The sequence below is a fragment of the Acomys minous genome, assembly GCF_964271855.1.
Source record: "Acomys minous genome assembly, chromosome: 7".
In the NCBI taxonomy this organism is placed as follows: Eukaryota; Metazoa; Chordata; class Mammalia; order Rodentia; family Muridae; genus Acomys; species Acomys minous.
In genome coordinates, this window is record NC_140488.1 from 111887992 (window position 1) to 111903756 (window position 15765).

General features: G+C 41.2%; 1 protein-coding gene across 4 annotated transcripts in view; it reads right to left on the bottom strand.

Annotated features, from left to right (window-relative positions):
* Nucleotides 1–1376: 1376 nt before the first annotated feature.
* Nucleotides 1377–15765, bottom strand: part of MED14 (mediator complex subunit 14) — a 96931-nt gene continuing 82542 nt past the window's right edge. For 3 of the 4 annotated variants that reach the window (XM_084790802.1, XM_084790805.1, XM_084790804.1), the window contains 8 exons: nt 13830–13961; nt 10408–10590; nt 9003–9238; nt 7643–7822; nt 7432–7539; nt 5199–5324; nt 4661–4853; nt 1377–1996 (listed from right to left, as the gene is read on the bottom strand). In XM_084790802.1, coding sequence (XP_084646928.1) covers nt 1923–1996; nt 4661–4853; nt 5199–5324; nt 7432–7539; nt 7643–7822; nt 9003–9238; nt 10408–10590; nt 13830–13961 — 1232 coding nt within the window. In that variant the 3' untranslated portion in view covers nt 1377–1922. The remainder of the gene's footprint in view (nt 1997–4660; nt 4854–5198; nt 5325–7431; nt 7540–7642; nt 7823–9002; nt 9239–10407; nt 10591–13829; nt 13962–15765) is intronic. The other variant, XM_084790803.1, reaches the window with a different exon arrangement.

Sequence of the window (15765 nt, forward strand, 5' to 3'; positions counted from 1 at the left end):
CATTCAAAGGTAAGTTATCATTAGGAAAAAGTAGCCATTGAATGCATCATGTATAAAAATGCAATTAACATTTCAAAACCACACTTAAAGGAGAAAATACCTGAAAAGTTAATTCTATTAATAAAATTATTTGAAACAATATCATCCTGCAGATAAAAATACATTTCTTGTATATACATGTAGATTTCTACATGAAAGATAGGATTCAGCTCCAAATAGAAAAGGGCTGATTCCTGATCAAGACAACTTAGATTGCCAAACCCATGTGATTACCACTGTGAAGAGAACTGAAAACAGAAGAAGAAAAAGGTTAAGCTAAGGAAGAATAAAAGTTTAGTCACCTACTCTGGAATAGTAGCAGAGTTGGGTGAAAAGCAGAAGGCAGAAATGAGACACAGAAGACAAAGAAGGCCTCAACTCTGATGGAAGGGAGCCTCAAGCAAAGTTGAGAACAGTTGATACAGTTGCAGTGAGATGCTTAAAACCAGAGTCTGGTGGTTATAGTTATAAAAGTTCAATTAGTCGTCTTAAAATGGAATCAGACAAACATCTAAAATTTCATTGAGAACCATATTACATTGTCTAAGTAACTCAGCATGGTATTATCATTAAAAAATAACACACACACACGCACACACACACATAACAAAACAAAACAAAAACTGCTCCAAATAACATTAAGTCACCAGAAGACATTTGAATCAAATTATATTCATCGAAGCATAAAAAGTCCCTGACTGGCTGCAAGAGACTAGTACTCTAGAAAGAAATCCTATTGAGAGGTGCCAGAGCCAGAAACTCCACTGGACCCTGCACAGGCCCTGCACTGTGGACTTTTCAAATGACTGGACTATGTCCAGCAAAACATCCTATCATGTTGCTGACAATAGATTAAATTGAGCTTGTTTAGAACAAGCCCAATTATTGTGACTGTAAGAAGTTAAATAAAATAAAGAAATGTCACCAAAACTTCATGCAAGCTAGAGCATTCAAGTTCTTTGCTTCCTAGTTAATGCTGTGTGCAGAAGTATCCTTTAATGACATTTTCCTAGCCCCCCACTTGCAAAAAAGTTCCCATTTCCTCACATGGGAATATTTGCAGTATTTGGGATCCTTGATCATTATAAATCACTGTCTCTTTTCAAAGACAAAATTCGTTCACTTTGCCCAGATCCTATATTGAAAAACAACTGAGGTGCTAACTGCTATCACTACTCATATTAGGAATGTCTGAAGAAAGTACCTTAACCTTAAAACAGAATTGTTTTTGGTCAATTTTCAGACATATGTAACTTAAAAACTGACTTGTCCCACCAATCTAAAGATAAAGGGAGGCCCTAAGAACTCTAGAGAGCTTATACACACACAAGTGAGTGTCACTTTTATAGCCTAGCTTTATTAAATATTGCTTCTTTGGGACATGTTTAACAGCTCCCAAAACACTTCTGTGTAAGGATTCAAAGCGGTCATATTAAAATACAGCTTCAATATAAAGTTTGTCACAGTTTTACAGTATTCAAAAATGACAGGCCTGCCTTAAAAAATAAAATAAAATTAAAAAAGGATCAGTACACCCAAAACATAAGAAAACAATTAAATAAACAAGTTTGGCATTTTCATTACTTTATAGTATAAAACAGAATATTAAATCTGTCACTGGCAAGCGGATACTGATCTGTTACCTAGTTTGAAATGTGTCACATTTAAACACATTATACAAGTTCACTATACAAAAGATTGATGGTCTTTTTGATGAAAGAAGTGCACCCTGAAACGCTTTGCCAGTTTAGAATATTTAGCTCTTAAGGTTAAAAAAAAAAAGTCCTTTTCCTTTTTAAAACTGATGGCTGAATTCAGCCTTTGTGTGTGTGTGTGTTGTTTTGTTTCATTTGTCAGCTTTCCTGGTTTAAAAACAATAGTGTCTATGGACGCCCACCAGGGGGCAGTGTAAGATTAGCCATTAAATCACGAACAGCTGCAAATATTGTGCATTCACCTGCAACAGAGAAAAATGGTCATTAGCTATTCGCAGTACAGGAGAGACGTTAACACACCGTGAGGGGAGGAGGGATGATTAAAATTAGTCACGAATTTGAAATAAAAGACTCAAGTATTTTAAACTATTCAGAGCTTAGGTGCTGGAAATTGGTGTGGTATTTTGGATTGGGTTTTGTTGTCTCTGGAAGAAATCTCGGGCCAGTGTCAAGTTTAAACAGAGAAAGAGAGCGATGCTTTCAGTGCACACAAACAGTGCTGCATTGGGTCAGACTTTAAAAGTCTAAGTTTAGAGTTGAGGGCTCCAGAATGCTTGACGCGTTTTGGATCTAACAACAGTTCTAATGTATGTTCACACACTGCTTACTGCTTCACTGATCTACTAATGCTACAGGAAAGGCCAGAGAAGAATACTTCCTACACATAATAGCAATACTGTCCAATAGGACAATGTGTGACAACGGAAATATGAGCTCTCTGGTTACGAAGCAGTACGTGGCTAAGAACGGGAATACTTCCGTTTTATGTAATATTTAGGTTAAGTTTTCCATCTGGCTAGTGGAGGTTATATTGGACAACGAAGGTCTATGCCAGCTCCTGGACAGTGTCTGCTTCACGGAAATATTCGACTTCGAAAGTTATACATTAAGACAGAAGCCGATTAAATACAAAAAGAAAGTGGGTTGTGTGTTTGTTTTTGTTTTTAAAGGAGAAAAAGTTTATTTAAACTTAAAGTTATTTTTTTCCCCTTTTCTTCTTGGTTGCCATGAGACAATGGTCTCACTATGTAACCCAGACTGGCTTGGAATTCATAATCCTCCTGCCTCCGCCTCCAATGTGCTGAGATTACAGGTGTACTCCACTGAACCAAGCTAGGACTATGCTTCAACACGCTTCACAGTGGGAGAAAGGCAAGGAAGCGAAGTATTGCATACCAAGAATCTAAAACTGATACCCTATCCTCTCAACTTCCTGTTCTGCCTCAGTTCTTGGAAAGATTACAAACACGTATATATTATAAAGCAAAACTGCACCCTTTCAACTAGAGCATGTTTTGACACTACCATGGCTGAAAGGGGGAGAACCGAAACCTCATATGAATTATGGCCTCTGTTAAAGGGCAGGACACAGTGTCCCTGTGCAAGTCACTGCCAGCCTTCTCTCCAAGAACTGGAAAATGAAGGAAGGTACAGAACAAAAGGACAAAGGAAATCCAAAGGTTTGTCCAGAAAAGGAACAAAGGAAAAAAAAAAAAGCACTCCCACAATACCTTACCAATTTCTTAGAGAACTGAGGTAGGTGTGTGTGCGCGCGCACGCGTGTGCATGCCTGCCTGAGTGCACAGGCACATGCATACACACTTCTTTGACACTTTCGTGGACAGGTAGAAAAATGTGTTTGATCATAGTAGGATCAAAACATTTCCCTTTTACTTTTTACATTCCAGAAGATATGATTCATTATTAAACAATGTACCTATGTGAAGGAATTGGGTTCTACTAGCCTGCTACCTTGACAATTGGGGTAGCTTTACATCGTGACTCCTGAGGACCTATGTGCAGGTGAAGAGAGAGGGCAAAGAACGAGAGCAGGAATTGTCAGAAGGAAAAGTATTGTAATAAATGAAGCAGACTCCGCTCTACTGCCCAGTGTTCTCCTTAGAGGCTGGAGCAAGAACACACCTAGGTATGGATTAGGGAACAAGCAGTTGAAAAACCAAACCAAACCAAACCAAACCAAAAACACCCTCTTTCTCCTCAGGATCTCTAAAGCTTTTGACACTGTGATACCTAAAAATGTTTCAGAGAACAACTTTGTCCTCATTCACCATAATTCTGTTTACAAGCTATGCTAAGGAGAAGGATAAAGTGGACTTCCCTAGCACTAAAGATGAGCAAACATTCATTTAAATTTTCTAAATATTAGAATTGAGCAAAATCAAGGAAAAGTTTTCTTTGCTTAGTTTTAGAACCCCAAATTTGGCATTGCCAGGAGTCACATACATGTTAAGCGTGGGCTACTCCAGTATCGAAGGGACCTCATTAATCTTTCAAGAAACACTCTGATTTCCTCGGAAATGTCCAGTCTCAGAGCTTCATTGTGCACTCAGGGGAAAGGCTCACTTGCACCCACCTGACACTTACATAAGAAGCCCAAAAAGCAGTGATGCCATTTGTATCAGCTTTTATTCTTCACAAAACATTTAGATAGATACACAACTTTTAATAATAGTATTCTATTCGTGATAGAACCATGAAGTATGAGAAACCAACATGCATTTCAACTTTGTGATGTACAGAGTGGCAGGTATTGATGGCAAGGCAGGAATTCACAGCCACAGAAATTTCTATCATCCTAACCTAGGGTTTTGTGGCAATGTGTGCTATAAATACAAACTTCTGGCATTAGCAACCGGCTCAGTCCCAATAGGAATTTGCTAACAAAAATGAAGTCCAGGCAGCAGAGAAATGGACAAAAATGAAGAACTAGTGAAAAAGAAAGAAAGCGACAAGCAGACACTAGGAGGGCCATGGCAACAGAGCACTAGTACTAGGACTGGGGTGCAGAGTAGGGAAGGGGGGAGAGGAAGAGGGAAGGGGGGAGGGCTCTCTCAAAGGAAGTTTATAACATATATGCAATAAGATACCATCTACTGCTCATGTACCTTGTCGTGGCGGGTTCATCTCTGCAAACCTCTTCAGAATGTTGCTGACCATCATGGGCGCAGCAACAGAAGAGTTCTGCTGTCTGGGAATGTCTGCCTGCTGGGTGGTGCCTGAAGCCATGTCATAAATGATTGGAACTATTATACTAACAGGTTCTTGGGGAGGGACTGATGTTTTCTGAGTTAGTTGAAGCTGTAGACACACAAAGAGAATAAAAAACCAGAAAATCAAATATTCATCTGTTTGTGAGAGGAACTATTCATTTACTTTCAGATTAAAATACAGAAAAGTTCAAGAAAATAAAATATGATGAAAAAAGTGACAATCATCAGGGTATTACAATGTCCTCACAATTACCACTTTGAACACATTTCTGCTGATTCTAAGGGAACTAGGAATCCCATGAAGCCGAACACAGTGAAGAAATTCTGGGCATATATTTAGAAATAAGACTTAACTCAAAAGTTGCTGTATTACTCTCATGTGGCTTTTTCCTCAGAAGCTGTGCATATACAGATGATGTCAGGTGATACTTACAAAAAATAGCATTTTGGATTTCAGCACCACAGCTGGTGTCCCAGGAGGTGCAATTGGTGGTGCGCTGGGAGGGATGGTGAGGCAAAACTGAACATTCCATTTTAGCTGGGTTGCTTGGTCTGGAAACTGTTGTGAAAGGGAAAAAAATTATGACAAACTCCTGTTAACATTTAAAATCCCATCCGGCATGGAGTCTGAGGAGTTAAGACTTTCACCTTACACTCAATCATTCAGACAGCACACACTTTTGCAAAAGAACCACATACATGAAATAACTAGCTAAAAACTCGGGTGGATTCATATGCAGTGTTCTCATTCTTCCTGGATACTTCAACTCCCAAGGCCAATGGCTACAGCTTCTAGAGTGTCTCCGATATCTCCTCTTGCTTCCCTTAGCTGGGGCTGCTTCTGGGAACAGAAACTGGGGCAACCTCTACAGAGAACTATTTGCCGAGTGACAGCTGTATATCCTTTGATGCATCAATTCTTCCTAGAAAAGGAACCTACAGATAAACCAACACCTCTACTTAACAAGTTCTTGCTGGGCATGGTGGTACATGCCTTTAATCCCAGCACTCAGAAGGCAGAGGTAGGAGAATCTCTGTGAGTTCGAGGCCAGCCTGGTCTACAGAGTGAGTCCAGGACAGCCAAGGCTGCACAGAGAAACCCTGTCTCGAAAAACCAGAAAGTTCTTTATTGTGGCTTTGGCTTTTTTGTTTGGTTTTGTTGTTTTTTGTTGTTGTTTGTTTGTTTGAGACAGCGTTTCTCAGTCCTGTCCTTGGCTGTCCTGAACTTGCTCTGTAGACTACGCTTGCCCTTGCCTCTTGATATTGTGGACTTTTAAAATACCAAGTCCAACAAAATGATCATCTGGAGAAGATTGTGGGGCTGGGGATGTAGCTCAACAACAGAGCACACAAGGCCCTGAATCAATCCCAGGATAGGAATGGGGCTTAGGGAGGAGGAGTGATTGTTTAACCATCTTCATTCATTCATTTACAAGAAGGTTAACTTTGTCGAAAGGGGAAACAGAAGGACATTTTATGTTCTGAAAGGTAGAAAAATCTCCAAGATTTACTCAGTGCACTAAGCATCCACTTCCGACAAGAGCTCAAGCTGGACGTCCTGGAAATGGTTATTATTGCAAACACTAGCAAATACTGGGGGCTGGAATGGGTTGAACTGAGTGCCTGTACAAGATAAGAAGCCTGCAGTCCCAGGACCAGCTCAGTATGACGTCACGTGAAAATAAAGTCTTTGCTGGTATAACCAGGTTAAAAAGAGGTCATCAGGTTGAGCCTTCGCGGTTGTTATCCTTCAGAAGAGGGAAAAAAGATACAGGCAGAAACATACATGGGGATGCACAGATCAGAGTGATGAATATATAGGCCAAAGGCTGTTTGTATTACCAAGAGAAAGACATGAGAATTATTTTCCTGTGGAGCCTTTAGAGAGAGCATGTCCTTAGTGACACCTTGGTTTAGGACTTCTACTCTCCAGAGCTAGGATTGAATAAGCTGCTATTGTTTTAAACCACTCTGCTAGTAGCCATTTCCTTTACTATCTCCAGAAACCCAAGACAAATACAGATCAAGCTGTACAGAAAACAGCAGCGATCCTGCACAGGCTCAAACCAAAGCAAGAGCAGACATCTAGACTTCTAAAGATGAATGCTGCCCAGTTACAATCAGCTCTGTGGGACTCAGCACTTGAGACTTCACAGCTAGTCAACGGAGACGAAAGTCTATGACCAACAAAGGTGGGGAGTCAGATTAGAGATAAGTGAATATAAGGAAAATAGACACAAGGACAATTATAGGAGCCAGACGTCTGCTCGTCTCATCAGAGCATCTCTGCAGAGGCCAGTTAGTTACTGGGAACTCTGTGTAACAGAATGGCTGGAGAGGGGTTACTGGGCAATTCCTCACTCTATCACTTTGTCCTGAATTCAAATGACTCAGCGGAGCTGTGTCATCTTTGTCAGAGACAGATTTTTAAGTCAAAACTAAGAATTTACTTCTTGAATTTAAGCCTTTAACTATCCATGTAAGGGCCAGAGGCAGGCACATATGTATGAGTTTGAGACAGGCAGGGCTACATAGTAAGACCCTATTAAAATAATTAATATAAGAATTATTTTATAAAAATTTATTATCTTAAAATTGAAGCAATTTTGTGCAAAATAAGTGAGATAAATACTCACTAGAAAAGCTTTTGTTTCTTAGTAACTCACCAGTTCCAACTTCATAATATGTACACAGTCACGGAGGATGTGTGTTGGAGCTCCCAACAGTTTGGTGAAGGCTATAAGTGTGTTGGCTTTAAATGGTGGTCCTGCAACCTATAGGGGCAGGGGGGGGGAGAGAAATCACCTTACTATTCATTCTACTAGGACTTCTCTGGTTGACTAACTAAATTACAAGTATGCATTAGGAAACACATACTCTTGTTTCGAAGAACTTCTCCAAAACTTGAAGTTCATCAGGTTTCCACTGTCCTGCATTTTCAGGTGTCACTTTTAGCTGAAGGGTCTGGTTGGTTTTGGGACTAAGGGCCACTCTGCATTTCAGGGCATCGGTCTTGAACATGATTACTCCAGGTTCATTGGAATTGATCAGCTGCAACTGCAAAACAAGGACACAGCAAATCAGCAGGGCAAGACACAAACACTGCTGGCAGAATTGTTTCAAAAGAAAAACAACTATGTTGATCCAGGTGAACCAGATGAGAGTCACAGAGCCCAATGGTACAGGGACCATGAGTGACAGAACTAAGGCTGCAGCATTCAACATATCCTAATATTGGGGAGGGGTACAGTGACAAGAGAGGGCAAAGAAAGAGTGTATGAAGAAGTATATTATGTCCACATGTGAGGACCTAGGTTTGATTCCCAGTACACATGGTAATTCACAACTGTAATGTCCAGTTCCAGGGAGATTTGATGCCCTCTGTGTACTGTGTGCATGTGGTTCACAGACATGGAGGCAAAAACACTCATACATATAAACTAACAAGACATAAATAAAATTAAAGAAGAAAATCAAATGAAACCCACTATTTTATACAATCCAAATATAGAGTACTTTGCTTGCCCACACGTGTTACCAGTCAGGTAGATGTACTGTCTCCACTGGAGCATATCCCAGCAAACCTAGCAGCCAGAGTGGACAACTGATGCCGTCAATGACGACCTAGCTCTTAAGCTTATTACCATAAAGATTGGTTAGATATCTGTTTCTACAAGATTTTAAACCAATCTAATTTCTCATTAATTTTTTTTTTAAATGAGCCCAACGCCTGGTACCAAAACTTTGATTCTGATGAAGACTCAATTTCAAAGTCAGTCTGTTTACAAAAGCACACCAGAGAGTAGACAGTCATTTGTATGTGCAAGGTCAGAGCCTATATGCACTGGTTCTGTGCAATGTGGTAATCTGTTCCCAGGTCCAGGTTAGCCACATTATCTAGAAATCACAGGACAATAAACTACACAAGCCTATAACCTAAGGACAGAAAACAATGAGGTCCCTCTTTAATGCTAGGTAAGAAAGTAAAGTGCAATTCTCAAAAAAATGGTTAAGAAGGTGACAGCTTGTCCCTCACGAAGCTCTTCTTCTGCCTTTGGCAATGACCACTTAAAAAGATACATAATAACTGCAGGGCATGGTGGCACAGGTGGATCTCTGTGAGTTCAAGGCCAGCCTGGTCTACAAAGCGAGTCCAGGACAGCCAAGGCTACAAAGAGAAATCATGTCTCCAAAAACCAAAAAGGAAAAAAGAAAGAAAGATGCATAATACTCATACCGTTTCCTGTTGGATAATTCTTTGAAGGTGTCGTCTCATGATGACAGAGCCAAGGAATCTCTCAAGCGGGGAACAAAGGTAACTACCTGCCAGGCCGGGCACAAGGCCTGGTGTTGGAGAGGGTAGCAGTAAGATGTTCAAGGCACTATGAGTGAGGATGGTGGGGATGGATGCTGCCCAGGAGCGCTGAGGTAGTTTTCGAGGTGGAGGCATGTTGGTTGGCATTGCCTGGGAACCTTTTGGGTAGAAAAGGGGTAATTTCATTTACAAATGTATACTATTCTCTTATTGCCTGCTTTGTCTTTATCACAGCAGTTGCTAGTTAATCGGTTCTCTTGTAATTATTCCTTGTTATCAAGGAATCAGATGTCAGTTCTCAGCAAAATCGCTGCCATGAATTTTTTATTATATTTTATTAATTTATTCATATTACATCTCAATGGTTATCCCATCCCTTGTATCCTTCCATTCCTCCCTCCCTCACATTTTCCCCTTATTCCCCTCCCTTATGACTGTGACTGAGGGGGACCTCCTCCCCCTGTATATGCTCATAGGTTATCAAGTCTCTTCTTGGTAGCCTGCTATCCTTCCTCTGAGTGCCACCAGATCTCCCCATCCAGGGGACGTGGTACCACAGTTACTTTATCCATTCTTCTACTGAGGGACACTTAGGCTGTTTCCATGTTCTGGCTATTATGAATAAGGCTGCTATGAACATGGTTGAGCAAATGTTCTTGTTGTGTGGTGGAGCATCTTCTGGGTATATTCCAAGGAGTGGAATAGCTGGGTCTTGAGGAAGCCCTATTCCCAGTTTTCTGATATAGTGCCAGAGAGATTTCCAAAGTGCTGCCATGAATCTTATAATTGTTTCCAGGCCCCCTACAATGTGACCCTGTAGGAACTCCTTCAAGGAACAGGTTCTGCTTCTCAACCTGGAATCTGCTTCTGGCCAACAGAATGCTGTGCAAGAGATGCTGGACGAGCTACCAGACTTCCACGTCCTGGCCTGGAACCCTGCCTACACACTGTGTAAACACGCCATGATGGAGCATGAGACCACACAGAGCAGAGAGAAGCGCTGCCAGCTTAGGCTATGTTAGGTCACCCACTCTGATGCAGGAGTGAGCTGCCTCAGTAAAGTCTGTCAAAGCACAGACCTGTGAGCTAACATAGCATCGTTGTTTTAAGCACAAAAAGTTATGCAGCAAGAACAAACGCATACATTTGCATAATTGTCCTCTATTGATTTCTATAGCTTTCCTGGCTAACTTAAGGCATCTTTTACAAAGGAAAAAAGTTTGCGGGTTGGAAATGCTCATTGAGACATACAGTGTGACTTTCAAATGTAAAGGCAGAAGGACCTATCTGTCATGCTGTGCAAGACCATAATGTTGACAATACTCACTTGTGCCAGCTCTAGGGGAATGAGAAGCATCTGGAACAGGCGAATGAAGAGATGGGTTGGCTGGTGACATTCCAGGCAAACGGGTTGCTGGTGAGGGTCCAGATACTTGAGGAGACCCAGGCCAGTTTCCTGCTCGTCCACTTGGTGACACCATAGTGTACGGAGAACTAGGATCAAGAGTTCCTGGAAAAACAGAACAAAACAAACAGATGATTCTCAAAATATGTATTTTAATGTCCTCAAAGTATGTGACAACAGTCAGCCGTAAATAGTGAGGTATTCTACTTGCTTTGTTTTTGTTTGTTTGTTTGTTTGTTTGTTTTTTTAAAGAAGCTGGGCATGGTGGCGCATACCTTTTCTTTTCTTTTTTTTTTTATTTATTTATTATGTATATAGCCCTCTGCCTGCAGGCCAGAAGAGGGCATCAGATCTCATTATGGATGGTTGTGAGTCACCATGTGGTTGCTGGGAATTGAACTCAGGACCTTTGGAAGAACAGCCAGCAGAAGCTGCTTTTAACCTCTGAGCCATCTCTCCAGCCCCCTCTAGTTGTTTTCCTTCACTAAAGTTTGATGGTTCTTAACACATTGCACCTAAGTCTCTATTTTGTGGAATTTGTATACTTTCTTTGTGGCTATTTTTTTGAGATGGTTTTGTTGGTGGTGGTTTTTTGTTTGTTTGTTTTTTATAGCCCTGGTTGTCCTAGAATTTACCCTGGAGACCAGGCTGGCCTTGAACTCACAGAGATCCACTTGTCTCTGCCTCCTCAGCGCTAGGATTAAGGGTATGCACCACCATGCCCCTCTAGAGTTTGTGTACTTTTAAATTTGATTAAAGAGTTAGAGAAATGAAAAGACTGAGAAAGGGTAAATTTATCTTCAGACAAGCTTCCACACATGTAAAGAAAACAACAAACACTACTGAAAGGAAGATCAGCCCTGACAAATTATGGTTCCATTTTACGGAGAGAAGGATGAGGGAGGAAAATATGACACTTTATTTTTTATTTATTTATTTTGGCTTTTTGAGAAAGGTTTCTCTGTGTAGCCTTGATTGTCCTGGACTCACTTTGTAGACCAGGCTGGCCTCGAACTCAAAACGATCAGCCTACCTCTGCCTCCCAAATGCTGGGATTAAAGGCGTGCACCACCACCTCCCGACCTGACTCTTTATTTTTTTTTTTTAATTCAATGAAGGCCACCCTGACTAAGAAATAGAACTGAGAATCAAGTTTTGAAAGCAGTATCTTTCTTAACAATTTCATATTTTAAACTTCACCATGAAGATACCTTTGACATACTTTTCACATTTCTTTGTCACCAAGACACACTGAGAAAATATTTCCACCATTTACTTTAGTGAATTAAATGGTCTTGACTGATAAATAAGGAAGTCTTCCAAATAAGTAAGGATAGCACAGCATAAGAAACTAGCCAAGGCAAATTGGTGGGAATACAATAAGAGACACTAAAGAAAATTGGGTATTTTAAAGAAAAAGGTTTGAGGGGCTGGAGAGATGGCTCAGAGGTTAAGAGCACTGTCTGTTCTTCCAAAAGTCTTGAGTTCAATTCCTCTTCCGGTGTGCAGGCACACATGTGGGTAGAATATTGTATAAATAGTAGATAAAATAAAAATTTAAAAAAAGAAAAAAGTTTGAGTTCAATAAGTGAAATTCATTAATAATCAAGAAACATATATCCAAGAGTAAAGACCCATTTTTCCGCCTAGCAAAATGGGCAAGTTAGTTTCAGAAAATCCTAATATCCCATGTTGGTAATGCTGCAGGACAACAGACATTCCCCTGGAATGCTAAAGGAAAATGATTCAGCCTTTCAGCTGAGCAACTTCCCTTGGCTGCAAAAGCTGTGGTACTTCTCAAATGTGATGTGATCTCAATGAAATTTTAAGGAACTTAACTAAGGAGATCATCATGGATGTTAGTACATGTGGCACAACTTTTAATTGTGAAAAAAAATGGAAACATTCAAAATAGATATATAGTTAACCTATGGTATACCCAGACAAAGGATGCTATGAAGCCATGTAGTATGAAAATGAAGGGTTTTCACTGAGAAATATTTAAAAAAAAAATCAGCGTTAGTGAAAAGTAAAGTCCTAGCTCAATACAGCTGAAAGATTAATGAAATCCTTTATATTCTGATATTCTGCTCACGATGTGAGCAGTGAGCAGTGTGTATAATATGCTGCCATCTGGGGTGGGGAGGAGACTGATGTGTATATACCAGGTCTGCAAGAACTCAGGAGATGGAGAGATGGGTCAATGGTTAAGACCACTTGTTCTTAAAAAGGACCCAAGGCTTTGTTCACAGCACCCACATGGTAGCTCACACCCATCTCTAATTCGGATCCCAGGAGAGCAGATGCACTTTTCTAATCTCCAAGCAGGGGCACGAGGAACACATATGGTGTACATACATGCATAAGGTCAAAACACTCATACACATAAAATAAAAATAAATAAATCGTCGAAGTGTGGTGGTGCATGCTTTTAATCCCAGTACTTGGGAGGCAGAGGCAGGCGGATCACTGTGAGTTTGAGGCCAGCCTGGTCTACAAAGCGAGTCTAGGCCAGCCAGGGATACACAGAGAAACCCTGTCTCAAAAAACCAATAAATAAATAAATAAATCTTAAAGAATATGCCAGACGTAGTGGCACACACCTTTAATCCCACTCTGAATTCTAGGCCAGCCTGGTCTACAAAGAGAGTCCAGGACAGCCAAGGCTACACAGAGAAACCTTGTCTCGAAAAACCCAAAAGAATATATCAGAAATCAGTAACACAAAATGCTTCTGAGAAGAAAGGCAAGATTGCTGGTGAAATCAAAGGTAAGAGTTGAGCCAGGTGTCCTATGTCATGCTTGTAATCTCAGCACTTTGGGAGGAGGACTGCTGTGACTTAGAGGCCATCCTGGACTACAGTACGATCATGTCTCAAAAACTAAAATGACAACAAGCACAAGGGGCTATTTCACTGACGATCTCCATCTCATCCTTTTTTTTGAACCCAATCAAAATCTTTTTGTTTTAGGTTGAAAAATTCAAGTTTCAAAACAATTCATATGGTAAGGTACTAAGGTTGAAGAGAGGTATCTGAGGGGGAGACAGCAATAGGTGGACAGCAAGCACAGAGAGATGGAGGAAGGCCAGCAAGCAAGCAGCACGTGACAAGAAGGGCAAGCGGAAGCAGAGCCAGGAAAGAGGAGAAGACAGCCGCAGAGCAACTGGTCAGTGCCTCTGTGTGGGGAAACTAGAAAAAAAAAATCTTCTCTTTTTGTTCAAGTTATGGTTTTGGTATTTTTCAACAAATAAGTACTAATTTTTCAATAAGGATTTTGATTAAACCAAAATTATTTTCACTTTGAGCTCTAAATGCTACAGCGATTTCCATGTATGGACTCACCATGTGGACTAACAAAACTGGCCCCTGGTCCTAATGAGATTCCATGCGAGGATGGGGGAGGAGTTGGAACAAATGACGCTGGTGATGGGGCTCTCAAAGCCCCACTGGGGGAGCTGGTAGCATGAAGATTTCCTAATAAAGGAAAATAATTACAGATAATCTTGCAGGACACATATCATGTCCTGTCCAAGGACCACAAGTATAAAAAACTCTCTAGGGACTAAAGAGACAAGCTAAATAGGTCCTATGAATACTATGAAGGAAAATTGGAAAGGCTTCACTATTGCAAGAAAGTTCAAATCCATGGATCCATGTTGTAACTCTTATCCTCGTTAACTGGAAAGAAAGTGTGTCCAATGCGCTTTGTAGTCATGTACTTAGACAAGTAGCTGAGATTATCAACTTCTTGCCAAGCACTGTTCTAGGCATGGAGGACATAGTTAACATAAGAGACATTTTTTGCCCTCCAACATGCATTTTAGTAAAATGAGCACAATAAATGCTAGGGAGAAAACCAGTGTAAAGAAAAAGGGCACTTCCTTTTGGGGCAGAGGTAAGATAAAGATTCTAAAAAACACGTGAACCAGACAAGAAAATGCAGGATACAGCACACGGTATAGATAATCCAGGCAAACAGAAGAGCCTATCGAAAGGCCACAAAGAAGGGACAGTTTATGTGACAAAGAGGGTGCCAGGGTGCTGCCAGCGTGAACAAGGGTGGCATGAGAGATGACAGAGTGTAGAGGTGAGTTCCAGACCTCACGTGGACTTTGCCCCAATGGTGGGTGGCCATTGAGTCTGGAGTGGAAGCCATTAACTACTTCTATCCTGAAAGGATCATTCTAGAGGCTGGCACAAGCTAGCTGCAAGGGTGACTGAAACGTGGTGCAGGTACTTCAAGGTGCTGGAATTTGGGTTTAAAAACAAAAGACAGAGTCAACAGTATTTGGTAAACAACACAATGTGAACATAAAAGCAAAAACATGTTTAGATGTAATATGAATAAATTAATAAAATATATTTTTTTAAAAAAGCAAAACATGTTCTGCACATCTCTGATAGCTACGGCTCAGAGAGTATGACAAAAGCAGCTACCACTTCCTAAGTGGAGTCTAAGCCAGGATCAGGACACAGGACTGAGAAACCAAGAATTTAGTTCCAGGCATGGCGAGCTTTGGCAAGCCACTAGATATTATGTCGAAGAGTTGACTAGATAACTAGAAAATAAAAGGTTGGAGTTCCAGGATGAGGTCTAAAATACATACAAAAGCAGGAAGACAGGCACTAAGAGATGGCACTTGATGCCATAGGGCTGATTTTACCTTTGAGGGTTTTGAAAAAGAGAACTACGGCTATCAAAACTATGAATAAACTTGTGTTCAGGGTCGGAGAACTTGATTCCCCCTCCCCACAAGCTTCCAGGGAAAGCCACAAACATACAGCTAGTAACCTGTTCTTAGGAGCTTGCACCTGGGGCCAACCAATCAGAGCTCCCGGTTAGTGACCAGAACAAATGAAAATTTCCCTCCTGCGGTCTGGCCCTGGTCCCCCAGCCAATCAGCTTAAAGGGCAACCTTCCTGTACCCCTCTAACCTATCACGTAACAGCAAGGCTTAGGACCGGCTTGGAACCCCTCCCCCGCTCATCCTGCAGTTTTTTTCCTTTAAAAACCCCGCTCCCCTAGCACAAGGGGCCGCCATCTTCCCTCCTCACAAGGGGGCTCATGGCTCATGGTCCAAGCTTATCTAGTAAGAGACCCTGTGTAATTTGCATCCGGCTGATTCCTGGTGGTCTTTGGGGTTTCACATGTGCTGCACTGGCCGGGAACTCCCAGACCTCCAGGACCCCCAGGTCGAGAGAGTCCAAGGCTGGTGGGTAAGTCTCTGAGCGCTCCTGTCCTGTCATTGTTTTGTTCTGTTTGTGTTCCTTGTTTCAT